The sequence below is a fragment of the Anopheles stephensi genome, chromosome 3, assembly GCF_013141755.1.
Source record: "Anopheles stephensi strain Indian chromosome 3, UCI_ANSTEP_V1.0, whole genome shotgun sequence".
NCBI classification, from domain to species: Eukaryota; Metazoa; Arthropoda; class Insecta; order Diptera; family Culicidae; genus Anopheles; species Anopheles stephensi.
In genome coordinates, this window is record NC_050203.1 from 37,184,196 (window position 1) to 37,203,565 (window position 19,370).

The following is a 19,370-nucleotide window of genomic DNA, read 5'->3' on the forward strand; positions in this document are numbered from 1 at the left end:
TTGACCTTAGGCTACTCTTTGACATTTGTCAAGCCAATCCCAATTTTCGATGGGCGTGTACATTTGGTCGCGAGCATAACATTCCTGTTTTATGTTTAATTTCTATTTTAAGTTCACAGTTTTATGTTAAATCGTGTGCGATGGCAAATGTAGATCGTTGGTTGTGCTTGTGCACAGCCGTACTGTGCCTTGCCACCCTCGGTGCCGGTAAGTGAAGCTGGGAAAATTGGGGCTTGGTCACAGGGGCTTAGCCACAGGTTCCAATGATGCTCTGTAATTGGCGTCGGTATATGTGTTCAAAGTGCACCGTTCTTATAATTTGTGTTGTATTCTCGCTCGTCCCGGGATGACGAGATTTGCTTCTTTGGCCATGATTTATGTTTTCGTCGTTCTAATCAGAAAGGGAATTGGTGAATCATATGCGTCACAATGCGTGCACCTGTAGCAAACGTTTGACAGATTATGGTGCAATACAAGCCCCCCTTGCAAATGCCGACGCCTATAATGTTTACAAACAAAATCCTAAATAGGGGTAGCTTAGCATTATTCTGCATTCCTTTCGAAATGATCTAACGAAAAGCGTTCTTAACTGTAAGACGCTTTTTAGTTTGGTTAGAGAACTGCAAATAATGCTGCTCATTAAAATTCCATTAGAATATGCTAATCGACACGTTGTCTCTTTCTCTTTCCGCAGCTCAATTCTACTATGAAGAAGAAAGAGAAGCCAAAAGCAACATTGTATGGTGTGCGACCAGTCTGGAGGAGACGTACAAGTGTCAGAACTTTACCAGGGCGCTCGAGCGGGATGTTGCGATGTTTAACGATTTCTTCATGAATGTATCCTGCCACCACGGGTACGATCACGATGAGTGTATGGCACTGATCAACGAGCGCCGAGCGGATGTGATGACGCTGGATGCCGGTGAAGTATTTAGCGGGGGTCGATTCCATTCGCTGATACCCCTAATGCAGGAAGGCTACGAGGGAGGCTTCACCCAGTATCATGCGGTAGCTGTAATCAAGAAGGGGTCGCTTACAGACGTCACCCATCTGAGGCATCTGCGTGGCAAGAAGGCCTGTTTTGCGTGGGTCGGCAGTCATGCCGGATGGACAATTCCGATACATACTGTGGGTACAAATTCTTTATTTCTTTTGGTCCTTTTTCTTCACCTTAATAAGACTTGTTTTCTTTTATTAATTAATGTAGCTACAACGAGACGGAGGAATGACGATTACGGACTGCAATAATATCGTTAAAACAGCCATCGATTTCTTCGGCCCGTCGTGCGCAGTGAATGCTCTGATTGATAAATACAACCCTATCGGCGACAACTCCAACAAACTGTGCTCGCTGTGCACGGGTGTGGTGCCCGGTGGCAAATGCACCCCAACCGATCCCTACGCCGGCTTTGAAGGCGCCTTCCGTTGTCTCGTAGAGGCGGGCGATATTGCCTTCCTCAAGCACAGCACCGTCGAGGAAATGGTGGACAGTGGATTCATTCCTGGCGTGACCGTTGATCAGTTTGAGTTGCTGTGCCGTGACGGTACTCGTCAGCCCATTTCGCAGTACCGCCAATGTGATTGGGGCAATGTCCCTTCGCACGCGCTTGTCGTCTCCAGCGCCACGTCCAAATCTGATCGACGAAGGCTGAAGAAGTTCTTTACCAAAGCCGTCAATCTGTATGCATCGAAGCAGCGTCGGTTTAACAGTACCTCGGGAGCGGGGTACGACCGACAGGACGATCGTTATCGCCCGTACCAAAGCTCGTACACGTCCACCTCTACCACAACATACTCGCCGTTCACCAACTTCGATCAGAACATGGCCAACGAAAGCCAACCGTACGAGTCGTTCGATCTGTTCGAATCGAAGCGATACGGCAGACGGTTAAATTTGATGTTCCAGGACTCGGCCCGCCATCTAGCTCCAATCGATGATGATAAGCAAAACTATCAGAGATATCTGGGGAAAGCGTTGGACCAGATTTATGACACACGGTCCTGCCCCGTCGGAAGAATGATGCTGTGCGTCACCTCGGATGCAGAGTATGAGAAGTGCATTAAAATGCGAACGGCCCTCAAGGCACAGCTCATCAAGCCGGATATGCTGTGCATGAAGGCACACTCACACATTACCTGCATGCAACACATTCAATCCGGAACAGCTGATGTGACTGTGCTGGACGCTAGCGACGTTTATACGGCCGGGTTGCATTACGACCTAATGCCGTTTATGTCGGAGGTGTATGACTTAGGCCTGCCGGAGTACTACGTCGTGGCCGTGGCCAAGGAAGAGGATCCCGATACGGAGCTGACCTATCTGCGGGGCAAAAATACGTGCCATTCAGGCATGAACACGGCGGCCGGCTGGGTTTATCCGATGGCGTACCTGATCTCGAACGGATGGATTCGTCCGTACGGGTGCGACAGTATACGTGCCGCGGCCGAATACTTCACCAAATCGTGCATCCCGGGAGCTATCAGCAAGGAGTACAACACTGGCATTCCGTACGATAATATGTGTGATCTGTGCCATGGTAGCAGCTTCCGGTATTGTCGCCGTGATGCATCGGAAGACTACTACGGCAATTCGGGTGCATTCCGGTGCTTGGTTGAGGGCGGTGGCCATGTGGCGTTCGTGCGGCATACAACGGTGATTGAAAATACGGGTGGCAAGAAGCGCGAATGGTGGGCTCGAGATGCGCTGCCCGACGATTTTGAACTGCTGTGCCCGGACGGAACCAGAGCGGAGGTGAACGAGTTTAAGAAATGCAACCTTGGAAAGGTGAAGGCTAACGCCATTGTTGCCCGCGGAGGACGAGGATACAACGGAACGGAGATGAACGCTTACATCAATCTGTTTACCTATGCGCAGCAGTTCTACGGAAGAAAGTTCTCCGACGAGTTCAGGTACATTATTCGATCGTAGCAAGAGGGTGAAAAAGAGTTGTTAATTAACGTGTGCTTTTCCGCTTTTTTCCGTCCTTACAGTTTCAGCATGTTCTATTCCATCCCTCCGTATCACGATTTAATCTTTTCCGACGCTACCCGTGGTCTGCGTGTAGTGGACTCCGACAAACGCTGGTTCGACGCGTATCTGGGACCGAACTTTATGCGCGCCCGTCGCATCACCGATTGCCATGCCGGTGCGAGTAGTGTGAAGATTAGTGCCTTTGGTAGCTTGTTGCTCGGCGTGCTAGCATTGTACTGGCCACGAAACATACTTTAAGCAGCAGAAATGACGAAACCAATGTAGGAGGTTTCCTTTATTGTAGATTAAATTCCGTCCGATTTAGCTAGACTATTTGATTGCATGTTATGGAAGGTGCCTTTTGCAAAACAGTTGAATACAGTTGAACATTCCAGAGTGAAGGACAAAACGACTCAAACTAGTGCAGTCCCGAGGTATTGTACAGCATTCTGGTGTGAATCTCTATGCAGTAAAACGAAGGTAACGTAGTTTGACTGTAACTAAATCCGTCCCGCTATGAACAGCATCAGTTACATTACTTTCACAGTTTATATAGAATAATATGTATATGTATGTATGTGCTTTTTAAACGACGTACAAAAGAAAACGTTCATCCGTCCATGTAGGAGAACGGTGTGTGTGTGCATGATTGGCATTCCAATTCAATTTCAGCCACCACCGTGAGGGCTCTAACAATTAATCTCATTTTTTTTTCAGCGAAATGAAATCATCCATATCAACCAGAATTGTAGAATAAAGTTAGCCTAGCATAAGTAAACTGTTGAGTTTATCTTGTGCCGTTTGCACTGCAATCTCTAGCAATAACATCATGTTTTTATAGAAAAGGAAGAATAAAACGAAATTTTAAACTATGCAGTGGAGATAAATGCAAAATGAGAAAGAAATGAATGCTCCGTGTTTAGTGATTGCATCTAGAGTAAAACGTTACAGTTAGAAAGATGTTTAACCAATCACCTGGCAAAATTTATCTGTGTTTCGCACGATGAGAACCTTAACTTGTTGGCTTAGTGTTGTCTTTACTGGCAATCACAAAATTGTTAAATGTATCCTAACAAATAGATATCCTCTCTATGCTCTATGAAAAACACAAGGTATCGTCGGTTTTTTACGCTTTTCTATATATTTTTATTTTTGTCTAGAGGTGTTTTGACGCTTTCCCTTGTTAAGGTGGTTTTGACTGTCTCCCAAATATATTCAGTTTCGCCGTTAATTCCTTCGCAACGGCTGGTTTCTTATGAAACACACGATTAATATATAATTACGAATAATAAGGAAGCATTTGATTTCTTTGACACAAAAATTGTCCAAAATTTGTTGCCTGAAAAGAAAACAGATGTTTATAAAAATATTAAAATTTCAACATTGATCGAAAAATCGTCCAACAACTTCCTCTTCAAACTGGCCCGCTCAGAGTCGAGTCACATAGTTCGGTCGCCAATCCTTTTCCTGGAAACACGGTTCGAGACAATCTAGGTTTAACGGCTGGCGAAATAAGCGGCTCCCCTTGTGCCCGAACTGACACTGAACTCCACCTATTAGGGCCTCCAAAGTGCTAAATCCGCCACTGCCTAAGGACGAAACCAAATAAAAAATACATAATTGGGTTACTGGTAAAACCCTTTGGGATACCCTGTAACTTTAGCTGTTGTATGGCATTACCTCTAAGGAGATTTGCACCGAAATAGTTTGAAATCCCATCTAAACTTTACCTTCATATGCAGGAAGCGCTAACTAAAAAAGGAACCTTCTGTGGTTGAAGAGCCATCAAACGAGAAGTTGGCGGTCGTTGCTTGAAGATGGTCACTTTTGAACGTTGATGGAGATTTTGTTTTGCTATTACAGTAAGCATTGCCTCCTGGTCCGTTCTTCAGTATCAAATCCCTTGATCGAAGAAAATTTTAAAGCGCTTCTACAGACAGATCCAAAGGGCAAAATTTTGAAAATTTACGAATATTTTGTTGCCCTACAAGTGCATCCTAGCGCTCCACAGACATTAAACCGTGCTGCCCTTCCTGAGACCAATAGTTCCCATTTAACAACAAATTCCATACCGAAAATAAACCGAGGAAATAAAGACCATACCGAATGATCTTCGCCCGATGGTAGTTTCGGGCATTTTCAGGGATAAGTATGGCCATTTAGACCAAATAAGCCAGTATTGCACTGATGGATCATCCTCTAAGGAGGGCACCGGCTTCGGCGTTTTTAGTGAGTCCGCCGAAGCATTTTTCAAACTGCGGGAGCCGTGTAGTGTTTACACCGCAGAACTAGCCGCAATCTTGTACGCACTATTGATGCTAACAGCGAGACCTTCGGATCAGTATTTCATCTTTACAGATAACCTAGGCGCTATTGAAGCACTAAGATCCCCGAAGGCTGTTAAGAGTCAGGATTACCTTACCATGAAAATCATAGAATTGCTTGGCTTCATGTTCGACAAGGTGTTCAGGAGCACTGGCCAAAACAGTCGCCCAACAAGGCGCATTTTATGACCGTCCAATCTCGGCCCGAGAGTTTCTTCGCCTACCACAGCGGATGATCTCGGGCGATTCCTTTTCTCGATCTCTCCGCAAGCCTTTGCGGCCTTAGTTCGGTGGGCTCTCTGTAGACCGGGCATTCATACGCATAATGTCTCGACTTATGTCGAATCATTTCGCGTAGAATGCTCATCTGCAGCGTATAACTCTGGCTCAGACGAAGGTGTGTGGCTGCGTTGACGGATTTCACGATGTGGATCATCTTCTGTGGTCCTACGTGGAGTTTAAAACCGCAAGACCCTACTTGTTGGGCGCAGTCGAGAGCATCGGTAGAGGACCGGGTATAGACATTAGAGAAGTGTTGGTGACGTGAGACTTCGCCTATATAAGGCTCATCTTCCGATTCGCCAGAGACAACGGCCTCATCGTTTGATTCCGCATCCTCATTATCCTTCCAATCCATATCCGCCATTCCTTTTTGTTATTCGTTGTGTTGTCTTTGTCTTAAGTGTTATTTTTTGTAGTGCCACGGGTGATCCGTTGACGGAGCAATAGCATCCGGGGTCAATGCCGACAATGTGGTGAAAAGGGAGACAGACTATTTTGAGTAACAGTGTAAATCTTCTCTGTTGCCTTGATGGGTTGAGCCCGGCCTGGCTGGCGTTGGGTTCGGAGGTGGTCGGCGAGTGCAGCCTCGTGATGAGCAGAGACCCTGCTTTTACGGGATGAATCTCGCCGATAGTTCCTGAATTCGGTGCTGGCCTGGTTGAGCACGGGCTATCACTGCTTGGCAGTTTGAGGAGCGCTTTACGCAGGCAAATGTTTGCACCGTCCAGATTGCTGTTCTCTTTTTGTTTTTTTGTTTTTTTTTTGTCAGATCAAACTCGGAAGGATGTTGTATGTCTCATACTCACCACCACCGCCATCACACCCACAGACAGCAATAGAGCCGGACCAAAATATCGGGCATCCAATAGCACTTCAATACTACCAGCACAATAGACCTGGACAACTACGCCGCAATCGCCACACATCCAAAGCCGAGTATGTCCGGGATAAGGCAAATAACAGGGAGGAAATGCCTTGTTAACTGTTGTTTTTGTTTTTTTTTTGTGAATTTGTTATTCGTCAGCATACGCCGTTGTGACTATACGGCGTCAAGCCATCATACTCTAAATAAATAAAAAAAAAAAAATACAGTAAGCATTAAAAATTATCAGGCCAAGATGCTAGCATGACACGTCTAAATGCAAAGCCAAATCACTTGAAAAGGGTATCCTGAAAATGCTTAAGTAGACTCAGCTACAGTTGTGCTGTTGTTCTATCGTACGACAATGATTATTTTATATGGTGAAATAAAATAATGAAAATACTTGCGAAAAAGTTCTAATATCTCCCCGTCTAGTCGAGTCCCTGTACCTACCCGTGAATTCTTTTCTACCGTGCAAGAGGCACTCTCTTTATCGCACGAGTTGACAGGCTCCTTTTAATAAACTCGCATGACTGCTGAACTGCGCTGTGGTTCATTGTAATTGTAGTGTGTTTTGTCCTTGTACAAGTACCACGCCAAAACTCATCCAAATCAGCTCCAAAGCGCTGGACAGCACTCCACAACATACATACTTGAGTGGATATTTGTATGATTGTAAGGGTTAGTGATTATATGGGTAGGATCCATGCCTTTTTAAAAAAGAAACAGGTATTCCCCATAGGTAAAAATGTAGAGAATTTTGTTCTTCAAATTTTTTCTTGTGGTCATCTCAATACATAACAAATATTTTCCCAGTTTGATCCCAGAAATTGACAATGGTCAATCGAAGTTGTCTTAGACGTTAAAAATTCAATACTTATTGAAGAGAATTTAAAAGACGCCTCATCATTTAGTTTCATGTAGATTCATCCATCAAATGAAGTAGGAAAAATGGACTTCAACTGTTCAAGAGTGGGGATGAAATACGAATGAACGTCGTAATACGGGACTGATAAACTGACCAACCGTACAGCGATTCGGATGAAGCTGATACTTTCGAAAATTCATCGTTAAATCTGTGGTGGGGATGCAATGTGAGCTAGCAGGAAAATGAATACTGGCGGTGGCTTCAGATAGGGAATGAATTTTTGTTCGTGAACTTGGTAAGTGATGTCCAACAAAATGTCCTTCCAAGGCATACCTTGGTTCGGTTTCTAATCACCTTTGCTTTGTTGTCCATTTTATTCCATTCCTTATTTTTCATCTTTAGTGAAATATTTTTTACACTAATAATATGTGACAAAAAAACTAGCCGTTTAGTTGAAGTATTTTACGAAGCACCAACTATCAACCCACCGCTCGATGGAGACGCCTGGTAGCTTACGGCCAGCTTACCAAGCGGGAGGGGCTGTTGCACTACCGCACCGCATTTGTTGCAGATAATTTCGATTGATGCCAGCTGATAGGTTTCAGCGCCACACTAAATGTCACAATCAATCAACAGCATGTCGATTGAATATTTCTAAAGCACCCACAACGATTCGTTAAAAGATGGCCCATCGCAACCGCACACACTCACCTTGCTCGGGCAGCAAGGGTGAGTTTTGGCCGGCCGAAGGGCTTAATTTGACACATGCCAATCACGGCTATCGTTAGCAAACTGATGCAAACGATGATAGTGGAAAGCAATCCAGGAAACGTGACACCTTTGCGCTCTTTCGGTATCGCTCACGCTAGACTTGACGACATACTGGTGGTGGTGCTGCTGCTGCTGCTGCTGCTTTACGTGTGAAGTGTCTTCCGTTGCGAACATCTTTATTTTTGATATGGTTTCTTTTTTTCTGTTGCTTTTTGCTTTTGTTTTGCCGCTGGCCAAGAGGTGTGGTCGATGGATTGAAATACCATCCCGGATCGGGTCGTAATACGAGAGGACATAAATCGTTGGCAACGGATACGGATCGTCGTACGTCGTCCAGCACGCATTAACATTCGATGACGGTTGCATTCTTTTCGGCGTCGGATTATTAATGTCCTCGCCCTGGTGGGTTTTTGTTTGATTGTAATTAATTATGCTTGTGTTACAGTATGAAGATGAGATCGGTGTAAAGATCTTTCCCCCCCCTTGGTCTAGTCCAGTGCAAGTCTAGTGTTGCAAAAATTCAATGAAAATCGTCCCAAGTACAGAGATACAGCTTTCTCATCCATAGAATTTAGCTTTTGAAGTATACAGTAGAAGGTATCAAATAGATAATGGAATATATTAGAATTAGACTCGCTAGGTTGGTCATGTCATGGGAATGACACCCCCAGCCCACACAGACTAAAAAGTCTGAAAAGGATTGAAAAGTCCTTTTAGGCCGTCCACACGGACAGAGGTGCGTGGTAGGTCCAAACTGAGATGAACTGAAGCCGTTGATGTGTCCGGCTGACCGGGCGGGATAATGGATTGATAGACGAAGGTGTTGGACCGTAAGCGTTATCGAGGATTGTTGCAGCAGGCCAAGACCGCGAAGCAGTTGTAGCAGAGTCAGTAAGTAAGTAAGTAAGTAATGGAATATTACATACATTCGGAACAAGTCCTTAAATTCAACAGGCGGAGAACAGTTCAACCAAAGTATGGTCCAATCCTATCAAACTATAAAATTTCAGTCGAAAATGTTGCTTTTCGCCACTCCGTTAATCCACAGCTCTTTTCTGTAAAGTGATATAGTAAAATAACTTGGAGAAGTGCTTGCAAGATTCCATTGTATGATTGCGAAGGCGAAATAAATAAATAAATAAATAAATTACATACATTCGGAACAAGTCCTTAAATTCAACAGGCGGAGAACAGTTCAACCAAAGTATGGTCCAATCCTATCAAACTATAAAATTTCAGTCGAAAATGTTGCTTTTCGCCACTCCGTTAATCCACAGCTCTTTTCTGTAAAGTGATATAGTAAAATAACTTGGAGAAGTGCTTGCAAGATTCCATTGTATGATTGCGAAGGTTGTCAGAGGATTACACTAAAAGGAAGGTTAAAATATTCTCCTGGATAGTTCAACAGATCCATGATATTGATCCAACCCCTGTAAAATCACTCAATATGCATTCGTAGACCCATAGTCCTGTACTTGTATTCTTTGTATGAATCTATGAATGAAACACACTCACACCAATAATTACGAGTAGGCATTCCTACATTGACCACTCGAGCTTGATTCATTGCGAACGACCCTATAAACCCTGCCACCTCTAATGAATTATAAACCAATTATTCATGTTGTTCAAAACATTGCTTTTACTCATCAGATTAATTGTACGACCGACGTCCTTCCGTACAGAGAGAACGGTACTGAAGTTATTTTTCTTTATACACACACACACACACGCGTGTAAGTTTTATTGCACCCAGGTCGGTCCTTTCGAGTGAGCACTTCACAAAACCGGGAAATGCCATTCGAATGACTTTCCGGTGCATAAATCCGTGAGAATAAAAAAAATGAAGCACGGAGCTTGTGCTGGAGCGGCGAGCTTTGCTGGAGCGGGCCCGTAAGCCATCAACACTGATTGTGGCCGCGTGGCAGTACCGGTTGTGATAATCTTTCCAGTAATGACCTTTACTGCAGTTTCCGCGGTGCGGTGTCAGTCCGACCGGGTCGACCGCCCATGCGTGTGGTCGTCGGTGTCGGGCCACCTGCCATCTAAGGTGCTGACGTGTTTGGCGTCAGATAGGCTTTCGGCGGTACCGTGTCACTGTAAATTATCTGTCAACGGCGTGATGGATGTTCTGGAAGCCGTGCCACGCCGTGACGGGTCGGTTCGGGTGAGACCCTCGGTTACGCACCGCAATAAACCACGTTCGTCCGTGTTGGGTATGTGGCTCGGGGTGTTTTTTTTCCTTCTTCTAGCCGTTCCGTTCCACCCGAGAGGTGCGCTTAATTTCAAACACGTCCCAAAACGCTTGGAACAACCAATAAAATAAAGTTTAATTAGAATAGCAACAATTATTTAAATTTCCCTTGGAAAACAATACTCCTATAACAACAGGTCGGAGATGCTTGTATCGTTGTACGCTAGTTTGCGGTTGGATTCATTTCATTCCTATTGCAAGCGCTCAAGAGTGTGAAGTACGTGTGGGGACAAACAAACAAAATAAGGATGTGAAGTGAGGACTTCTAGCCGTGGGCACTAGGAATGTGTTTGTGTGTGTGTGTCGGTATTTTAAAGTGCCACCTTATCTATTTCCCAGAAAACGGAAATGTGCGACAAATTGACGACAAGTTTGCTTTAAGCTGTCCGTAGCCGAAGCTGGCATTCAGGAGCTCGGAATAAATGCGTACACATCCTCACTCCTTGCAAAACTTGGATGAACCGGACGAATGCGTGAACGACGACCTCATCGTTCGGTGTTCACCTCATCGCGGTTGGTACGCGGTCCGTTGGTTAGCTTTCGCCCGCCAGTCTGCTATCGGGTATCGTCTACAGTGCACCGGTTCCGGTGCACAATCGTCAGACGCGCGCGCCATTGCTCGGAGCACTCGAGCTACGAGCTACGTACCGGAAGTGTTCCGTCCGTCGGTGAATTGCGAATTTCGTGGTCGTAGTGTTCTGATTGTGTGGGGAGCAAAAAAAAAAAAGGAGCTATGAATGTGTTAAGATATTACATAAATCCAATTATCGTTTCCTTTTGGCACGGAAGTGGTAGAGTGAGAGTGTAAAGAAATTGAAAAATTTAAACCAACAAACGCTGGATGTGGATAGCTGTTAAGCTGGCGTAGTGATAAATACTGCAGATAGCTACCAACTGGTGAAGGTGGCTAGCGATGGTGCAAGTAGCGTGTGTCAGTGAAATAAAAAAAGTTGAAGCGTAGAGACCCGCTTGCGAATGGTCACCGCCAGCCAGGGAGCTGAACCACACGCTGAAAGGATGCTCTAGAGTGTGAGAAAACTCTGAACGATGTTTAGTGCCGTGGGGGATCATCTTAGTGGGACCGCCCTGCGAGAGGATTACAACTACGGGCGGCCCGGTCAGCAGATGTTGCTACTGGCCGGTCGCCAAAACGGTACCACTTTGGGCAATTCCGACGGTTCGTTCAACGCGGATAAGGCGTTACTAATGAGCGTACCGACCGTTGGCGTGCTGTTGATGACCACCACCACATCGTACGTTAGGCCGTACGTGGAGCTACCACCACCAACAACGATCCCGGGCTCGGTCAGTGGTGGACCCGGGCTAGCTGGGCTGGGAGCGAACGAGACCGTCCACTATCAGCAAACTACCGTCCACCCGGTGCCGGTGGACTCGACGCTCACCCCAGCCCTGGACTTTGACCAGCAAACGTTCGTGTACTACGCCGAGGTGCTGAGCGTGATCAACTTCTACTACGTCCCGGCACTGGTCCTGTTCGGCAGCATCGGCAACGTATTGTCCGTGCTGGTGTTTTTCAAGACCAAGCTGCGAAAACTGTCCTCCTCGTACTATCTGGCAGCGCTCGGGCTGAGCGACACCTTCTACCTGATCGGCCAGTTCGTTGCGTGGCTCAATTTGGTCGACCTGAAAATCTACATCCAGGAAGTCTGCTGTCGATTCTTCACCTTCTCCAGCTCGCTGTGCTGCTTCCTGTCCGTCTGGTTTGTGGTCGCGTTCACCGTCGAGCGGTTCATTGCCGTGCTGTACCCGCTCAAGCGCCAAACCATGTGCACCGTGCGGCGGGCCAAGATCGTTATCTTCGCGCTGACAATCGCTGGCATTTTCATCAGCCTGCCGATATTTTTCTTCGCCTCGCCGCAGTTTTCCGCCTCCATGAACGACACCATCTGCGATATCGTGCAAGAGTACAAAGTGAGTAGTCGGTGGCCATCGGTGGTGGCCCAGGATTACACTACGCGGTTCAGTTGTTCAGGAGACAAATGGTTCACCTTGGTCGCGGTGCTATGGAGCATGTACACACACACGCACGGGCTGCTTGTTACCGAAGCATACCAACGTGGTGGCTTGAAGCTTTTTGCATTGTTTTTATGCATATTGTTGCACAAAAGAGAATGCTCGTAGTGAGGGCAATTGTTTGCCGAAAAGGGCTTATTCTATTGACGGCACGGTTCTCCGACGCTCTGACAGTGACTGTGTACACGCTGTGTTCATTCATCGTGCTGGGTAATTGCTTCCGGCAAGTGTGTATGTGTGTGGAGGGAGGATAGAGAAAAAAAGAAGCTAGTGTTGGAAGGAAAGTTCCATTTTCATGGAAACGCAAGAACGTTTTTGTCCTTTGTCCTTTCTCGTCCGTCCGATAGGGTTAGTGCTTATTTGCCGGGTTGTTACTTTTCTAAAGAATTAACCGTCTCCTACTCTCGTCCATGCCTTTTTCAATCGTATTACGTTGCAGGGTCACCGATTCATTTACCCTCAATTAAATTTTCCGAAAAAGATTTCGCTTTGTTGGTGTAGCGCAAACGGAGCTAATCCGGTTTACGGTGTCAAATGGCAAGCCAGGCAGGTCGCATGCTAATGCTCATATTTTAGCATTCTCATCTAGTTGCGGGTACCTGGAAAATGTGTTAAATTATCATCCCATCCTCTGTAGCTTTCTGGTTGGGGTCTGTAGCTTTCTGGACTAGGTGAATAGACAGATTTTTGATTGAGTCACGTTGTTTTGCTTTTTGTTGAGTTGGGCTTTTGGTATGGAAATTACTGCAGGAGCTGGTAATTTACATATCACACTTTTCATATTTTTGAATCCCTTATTTATATTATTTATATTTATTTTTAAGTGAGACGTAGCCGTTTTATCAACGCTTTTTAGGGTGATACAGTACAGTAAGCACAAGGCATTTCATCCCTGGTCCTGGTTCATCCAAGCCTTATCCTTGGAGTGCTCCGTTGATGGAATATGTTTTGGTTGTAAATTAGTTTTTATTTTTTTAGGTTAAGTTTTATTAATTTTGTTTCCTTTTTTTGCTTAAATTCTTACGCACTGGTTTTGCTAATTCTTCATTTCTAAAGTTTTAGGTTTGGAACGTTTCAAATCTCGAATTCTTTAGATTTAGTTTAAGTTTTTTTCTATAAGTTAACTTGTAGTATATACCTCTTACATTAAATTTAATTTAACTTATTTTATTTGTAATAAACTTCAATTTAAGTGTTTCTCTTTTGTCACGAGTGCAGCAATCATCGCAATCTATTATTTTTGGAATTTGGAATTCGAAAACCATTTTTTGAATTGTTTGTATTTTGTTTTAAATTTTTTATAAGTTAATAGTTGAAGTTAATAAACTTCATGTATACCTCTTACATTAAATTTGAATTATTATTTTTTTTTGTAAAGATAATAAAAAAGCTTGATAAGATGTTAAGTTTGTTATGTTTGTAAAGATAAGTCCTTTTTATTGATTCAGACCAGTATTGCTTATAATTAGTACTAATTAAATTGTAGTAGTATAGTAATGAAGTTTTGAGTATTTGGTTGGGTTTGTAATGTGTTGTTAGGGAAGATAAGCAGATTCTTTTACTATTGTGATGTCCCTTGCACTCCAAAATTGTGGTATAATTTATTAAAGTAAAAGCAGTTAAATAAGTCGCTAAATTAAACGGTGTAAATTTTGTTACAACACCACCGCTCGATGCCAACCTCTCTCGGCAGCATTCTCTTTGGAACAAAAAGCGAAGCATTGTAAGACAAACGAAAGGACGGCTGTTAATTGTTCTGCCACCAGCTACAAATTAATTCCAAAGCCAAAAGAAAGAGCTTAACAAAACACGTTCTTTCTGTTTCATTTAACATTCGTTGGGTTGCTGGCCGGCATGAACTGCCAACCAAATGGTCGTCGGTTCGTGATTATTTGCCAGGGAAAGAAAACAGAGAAAGTTCAGATTGTGTTTCAGATTTGATTTCGGATTCGATTTGCCGGACAGTGGAAGACAATTTCTTTTGCTGCGAGTTCTAAACATAATCACCGAGAAACATGATATTTCCGACTCTCAAACGTCCTGGGAAGATATTCGCCAGCAAAACGATGCTACCGTTACAGAGAATTGAAATTAAAGTTAAATATGTAATAAAAATACATTCGTTACGAATGTCCCGCTCCAGACATTTTTACCTTCCACTGGAGCTCGCTCGCGATGAGTTAAATTGTACGCATTTTCGGACGCATAACTACACCCGCTCATAACAAGCTGCAAACATTCGAACTGCATAACAATGGTCCCATTTCCTGTGTGTGTGTGTCTGTTTGCCCTTCTCCCTTTTCCCCATGCCGGACGCAGGATCAGGCGGCGATGTTCAACTTTCTCGACTTTATACTGGTGTTTGTGGTCCCCTTTACGATAATTGTCGTGCTCAACACGATCACCGCCCTGACGGTGTGGAAGTTTGCCAGCATTAGACGCACGATGACCATGCCACGGAGGTACGTATGAACGCCGATTGCCGCCATTGCACGTTGGAGCTGTCCCAACTGGACGGAAGCGCGCCCGTGCTCGAAGGACACACCGAATGACAGGCAGCCATATCCTTTCGTTACAGTTACGGGGCAAACGTGCGCGAATCCCGCCGACAGCTAAACATATCGAACACCCAGCTCTTCGGCAACGGTACCGTTCCCGTCCAACAGATACAACTGCTCAGTAAGTATGTCCTCGGGGTTTCCAGTACCGACGTCCGGAATGTCGGCACGTGGCCCCAAACGTCCCGGGGTTTTGGCGAGCGAATGGAAACCTTTCAGTGGATAGTTGTGCTGATGGAGCTCTGGCGAGCGAGCTGCCGAGGACATTCTTGGGTCGGCACGGGTGTCGTAACGCATGATGTCGTCGTAACACAAAACTATGGTTTTCTCGTTCCGAATCGTATCCTTCCGCAGGTCGTAGCAGGGTTGCAAATTCTCAAATCAAGGTTACCAAAATGCTGCTTATCGTGTCGACCGTGTTCGTTTGCCTGAACCTGCCCAGCTACATTGTGCGCGTGAAGATCTATCTCGAGGTAAGGTTGTGTATGCTTTTGATGTCTCCACCATCCCGACAAGCACACAAGGAAGTGAACGCGTCGAGTGAGGTCCTGCGGAGTTTAAAGTTTCGCAAGAAAACAGATTAAAGTTTTTCCATTAACCTCTTTGAAGTGTAAATTAACACGTATTTGTCGGCAATTGAGCTTACCGATTTCCCCCCTCCCTCCCCACCCGATAAACACCCGCATGTCCTAATTAGTTATCAATCCATGCCGATCGCAAACACGCTCGGCAGCTCTTCCTCCGCCATTTCTAATTAATGCAATGTTTGCTGTGAGCTGTGCATGGGTTGAAGTATTTGAATGCTCCCGAATTTCGAATCCAGAACGTCTTATCGAATAATCGGGGCTTGGTGGTGAATGCTGAGACTGACGTGATTCACAATGCCGGTTTTCTCTCCCTCTCTAGACAGAGCACACGAACATGAACATATATTTGGTGCAGAACTGCTGTCAACTGTTTTTCATGACGAACTTTGGCATTAACTTCATACTGTATTGCGTTAGTGGGCAGAACTTTCGGTAAGTTTTCTAACCTCAAACAGAGCTGGGTGCATCCGAGTGCGTCTCGGGTGGATCCGCTCGGCTGAATGTCTTAACTATCCGTTCCATCAACTATTCATAGGAAAGCGATTTTTGGCATGTTTCAAAAGCGCACCCAGCGGCAAATAAATCTCGAGCATACCTCCGGCACGCAGGTCACAGGTAACGCAATCATCATACGTTTTCCGCCGAACCCGGAACCCAGTTTCGCTAGCGCCGAGTTATGATTTGATAATGCGTTGTTGTGGTTTCGTCACAGAGTTCGTCCTACGCTCCAACGGTTCCAAGATGCGGCGGAACACCACCATGTCGGACACCGCTGATGTGGCAACGTGGCGGGAGCTTGCCGACTACGAAATTACAAACTTCATTAAGTAGTAGCCGGCTGTGGTAGGCCCGGCACGGAACCGACGCGCAACGGAGCAGCTGTCCTGGCCGGAATGTGGTGATATTTTAAGTGTGCTCCTTCGTGAGCCCGCTTTAGCCACGGTGGAAGAAAGTTGTTTAAGGTTTAGCCAGTAAGTGACACATTAAAAGCTGTGTAAATAATGCTGTACCGGCCGGGTATGGTATGAAATATACATCAATATTTTTTTACACATTCAAACGCGGGCGTAGCAAGTTGGTCGGTTAAGGAGCAGTTAAGCGCTCGGACATATTTTATATCCGAAAATGGGGACTGTTGTGGTAGGTATGGGGAAATGGTAGTATAGAACATTTATTTTTTATTCAACTGCTTAATAATGTCTCAATCATTAGATACACCCCACATCATCTCCGTTAAGCGTCTGTTCCGGGATAGTCTGCTTTTCTAAACGATAACACAGTCCTTCCAGGAAGGATGTAAAAATTAGCGTTGTTTGAACAAAATATTTTAGAGAAAAGTTTAGATTATCCTGAATACGGCTAGGAACAATTCATATATGTCAGAATGGAGAACCCTCCCGAGTACGGCAGATCCTGAGTAAAGTTTCATTTTGCTACAATCGAAACAAAACATCCAAACCACTAAAATTGTTTTTAGTGTTTCCAACTGGGAATTATTTTCCTCAACCAGGAAGTATTATGTGCGTACATTCAATCAGGCATTTTCTCTCGCTTACTCAAAGTTTAGAGATAAATATCATGCAGTGAAATATCACAGATGGGAAGTATTCGAATTCGTTTCTGTAAATTACTTAGTTAGTAGTTTTATTTTACAATATAAATAAAAAAAATCTTCCTTATAGTCATTATTGAGCACATTACTTCGTTTCTGCTGATGGTAGGAGAAGGATAGCAAAGCATTGCGTGTAGGGATATCGTTCAAATAAATAAAACAGAACCTCCCAGATCCTATTGTGAGTCTTTTCACCCTCTCTCGGGGAACAATAATTGGAGAAGATATATTATAACAGTTCAGAGCTTAACGATAATTACTATTGCTTCTTCTAAATGAACATGAAAGGTATCCTTCCTCATGACATAATTTACAATCACCGACTAAAATACGGCTTGTTTAATCAAGACTAAATTCAATTAAAAAATGTGTTTAAAAATGTAAATGTTTTTAGGGATTTTATTACAAATAAAAGCATGCTTTAACAACATTTTACTCATTCAAAAAATCTTATCATAACAACCTGGTTGTTTGGGTATTGCATACCCCTGTTAGCCATGGACTCTGTCCATTGAACCATGAAACTCATTTAGCTGCGTTCGAGAGGTAGAAGCTCAGATGTGATGTTGGAATAATCGCTAGAGCGACAAGTTCTACGAGCTGTAGATTGATTCCTCCGTTGGTCTGATCATGTCATGAGAATAGCAATACGGACCATCCTTCCGTAAAGTCCTTTGAGGATCTGTCTCATGGGCAGAAAAAAAAGGCGTCGCAGGACTGAGAAGGAACTGAGAAGGAGCAAGCGCCTGCATACGTCCAGCACGTCGTTTACCATGTCAAGACCACGAAGCAATACTGACTCCCCGGTATATATTTAACGAAGACCTGCATATATCACATAAAAAAGCCTCAAATTGTATAGATAACGAATTCGGTTAAATTTTATATTCATCTCCATCTTCTAGGTTTGTTCTATCATTCTGCTACTTTATTCGTATCTGGGTAACAGTGATAAACATTTATTGAAATAAAAAGAATCTGCCTCATCCTTCTTTGTAAGCCAAAAAGCTTCTCCATCGTTTAGGGCTGCTTTACTGCTGCCTACCTCAATACGATTCCTTTCACTTCATCCACCTAGTAGAGACAGTAAGTCCATCTCAGCCTCTTCAAGCCGTGATCTTAATCCAAACCATAAAGATAAAGTCTCGGTCGGTTTAGTCGTGATACTAACCCCCAAAACCCGGCACAAAGAGATAGATATGAAATAAAACAATAATTCATTTATCACGTCATAAAAATAGCGCTATGAAACTGTGCCCCCAAGTGCCGGGGTATATCCCCTGCATGGTGGTCGCGATGGCGGAGCGTATCACTTCAAGAAAAAATACAGAAAGAAACACATAACTAATACATTTCACAAACATATTCTACTAGTTCCAATCGCTAGCGTGGACCAGCCATCTAGCACCGGAAGCGAGCGAGCGAGCGCGCGAGATAATCTAAGCACACACTTCAAACGAGCGGATGATGAGTACCTTTGCCTTCGCTGAGGAAAATGAAACATACAAAGTGGGTATCGAACATGCTTTTCGATGGGGTATAGTATTGGATGGCTGCAAAAAAGCAAAAATGTAATCGTATTGACGGGAACGATGATGAAAATGCAGATGCGGAAAAAATGAATTCCCATTAATACGGCGCAGCGCTCAGCACAGTTCAGAAGTTGGATCAGTCTGTGTTGGATGAGGAAGTAAATAAAACAAAAATTTGCTTGCAAGATACGCTTTCTTCCTTCCAGCGGCAGCGAATTGTAATCAGATTGAGTTTGGCCAAAGGTACTTCGATGCTTCGGGAGCCGCTAAAAGGCGAAACGATTTTAATAACGCCAAACATTTGGAGCTGGAGCGAAAGTACACTCTCGGCTGGCTGAAAGTATTCGACGTTTATTTTGGGACTCGTTCTGCCCACTCTTTTCACCATTTCATTTATCAAACATTCCTTTCTTCAAACCTATTTCTGATACAGGAAAGGATTTCAAGTGGAAACGCCCGTTATTAAGAAATAGACATCTTTTTTCGTTCGTGCATAGCGGAACGGGGTCATAAGAACCAGAATATCAACATTGAACACACTCGAGTCTGCAATCTCACTTGTTTCGGTGTACATTAGCACGTTCGGAAATCTTCCCCAATGTAATCTATGTATCAAACATAGCTATACCGCAAGTAATTTGGTCTGGAATTTGTCATAGTGGCCAGTGTTCTGAACGCATCCACATCGCTCCACAAGACGAAACATTAACTTCTG

At 44.3% G+C, this 19,370-nt stretch overlaps 2 protein-coding genes across 2 annotated transcripts; both read left to right on the top strand.

Annotated features, from left to right (window-relative positions):
* The first annotated feature begins 33 nt into the window (after positions 1–33).
* On the top strand, positions 34–3,843 carry LOC118509797 (melanotransferrin). Its single transcript, XM_036050934.1, has 4 exons — positions 34–207; positions 695–1,128; positions 1,208–2,910; positions 2,992–3,843. Exons 1-4 carry the CDS (start codon positions 141–143, stop codon positions 3,227–3,229), a joined length of 2,442 nt encoding a protein of 813 aa, XP_035906827.1. The 5' UTR covers positions 34–140; the 3' UTR covers positions 3,230–3,843.
* A 7,022-nt stretch (positions 3,844–10,865) lies between these two features.
* LOC118509799 (growth hormone secretagogue receptor type 1-like) lies at positions 10,866–16,571 on the top strand. Its single transcript, XM_036050935.1, has 7 exons — positions 10,866–12,264; positions 14,686–14,828; positions 14,945–15,045; positions 15,279–15,397; positions 15,831–15,943; positions 16,047–16,126; positions 16,224–16,571. Exons 1-7 carry the CDS (start codon positions 11,380–11,382, stop codon positions 16,340–16,342), a joined length of 1,560 nt encoding a protein of 519 aa, XP_035906828.1. The 5' UTR covers positions 10,866–11,379; the 3' UTR covers positions 16,343–16,571.
* The last annotated feature ends 2,799 nt before the right edge of the window (positions 16,572–19,370 follow it).

Coding starts and splice junctions, on each gene's coding strand:
- LOC118509797 (XM_036050934.1), top strand. CDS start 141: ATGGCAAATGTAGATCGTTGGTTGTGCTTGTGCACAGCCGTACTGTGC. Junction 1,129..1,207: donor GGACAATTCCGATACATACT/GTGGGTACAAAT, acceptor TAATTAATGTAG/CTACAACGAGACGGAGGAAT. Junction 2,911..2,991: donor AAGTTCTCCGACGAGTTCAG/GTACATTATTCG, acceptor CCGTCCTTACAG/TTTCAGCATGTTCTATTCCA.
- LOC118509799 (XM_036050935.1), top strand. CDS start 11,380: ATGTTTAGTGCCGTGGGGGATCATCTTAGTGGGACCGCCCTGCGAGAG. Junction 14,829..14,944: donor ACGATGACCATGCCACGGAG/GTACGTATGAAC, acceptor CTTTCGTTACAG/TTACGGGGCAAACGTGCGCG. Junction 16,127..16,223: donor CTCCGGCACGCAGGTCACAG/GTAACGCAATCA, acceptor GTTTCGTCACAG/AGTTCGTCCTACGCTCCAAC.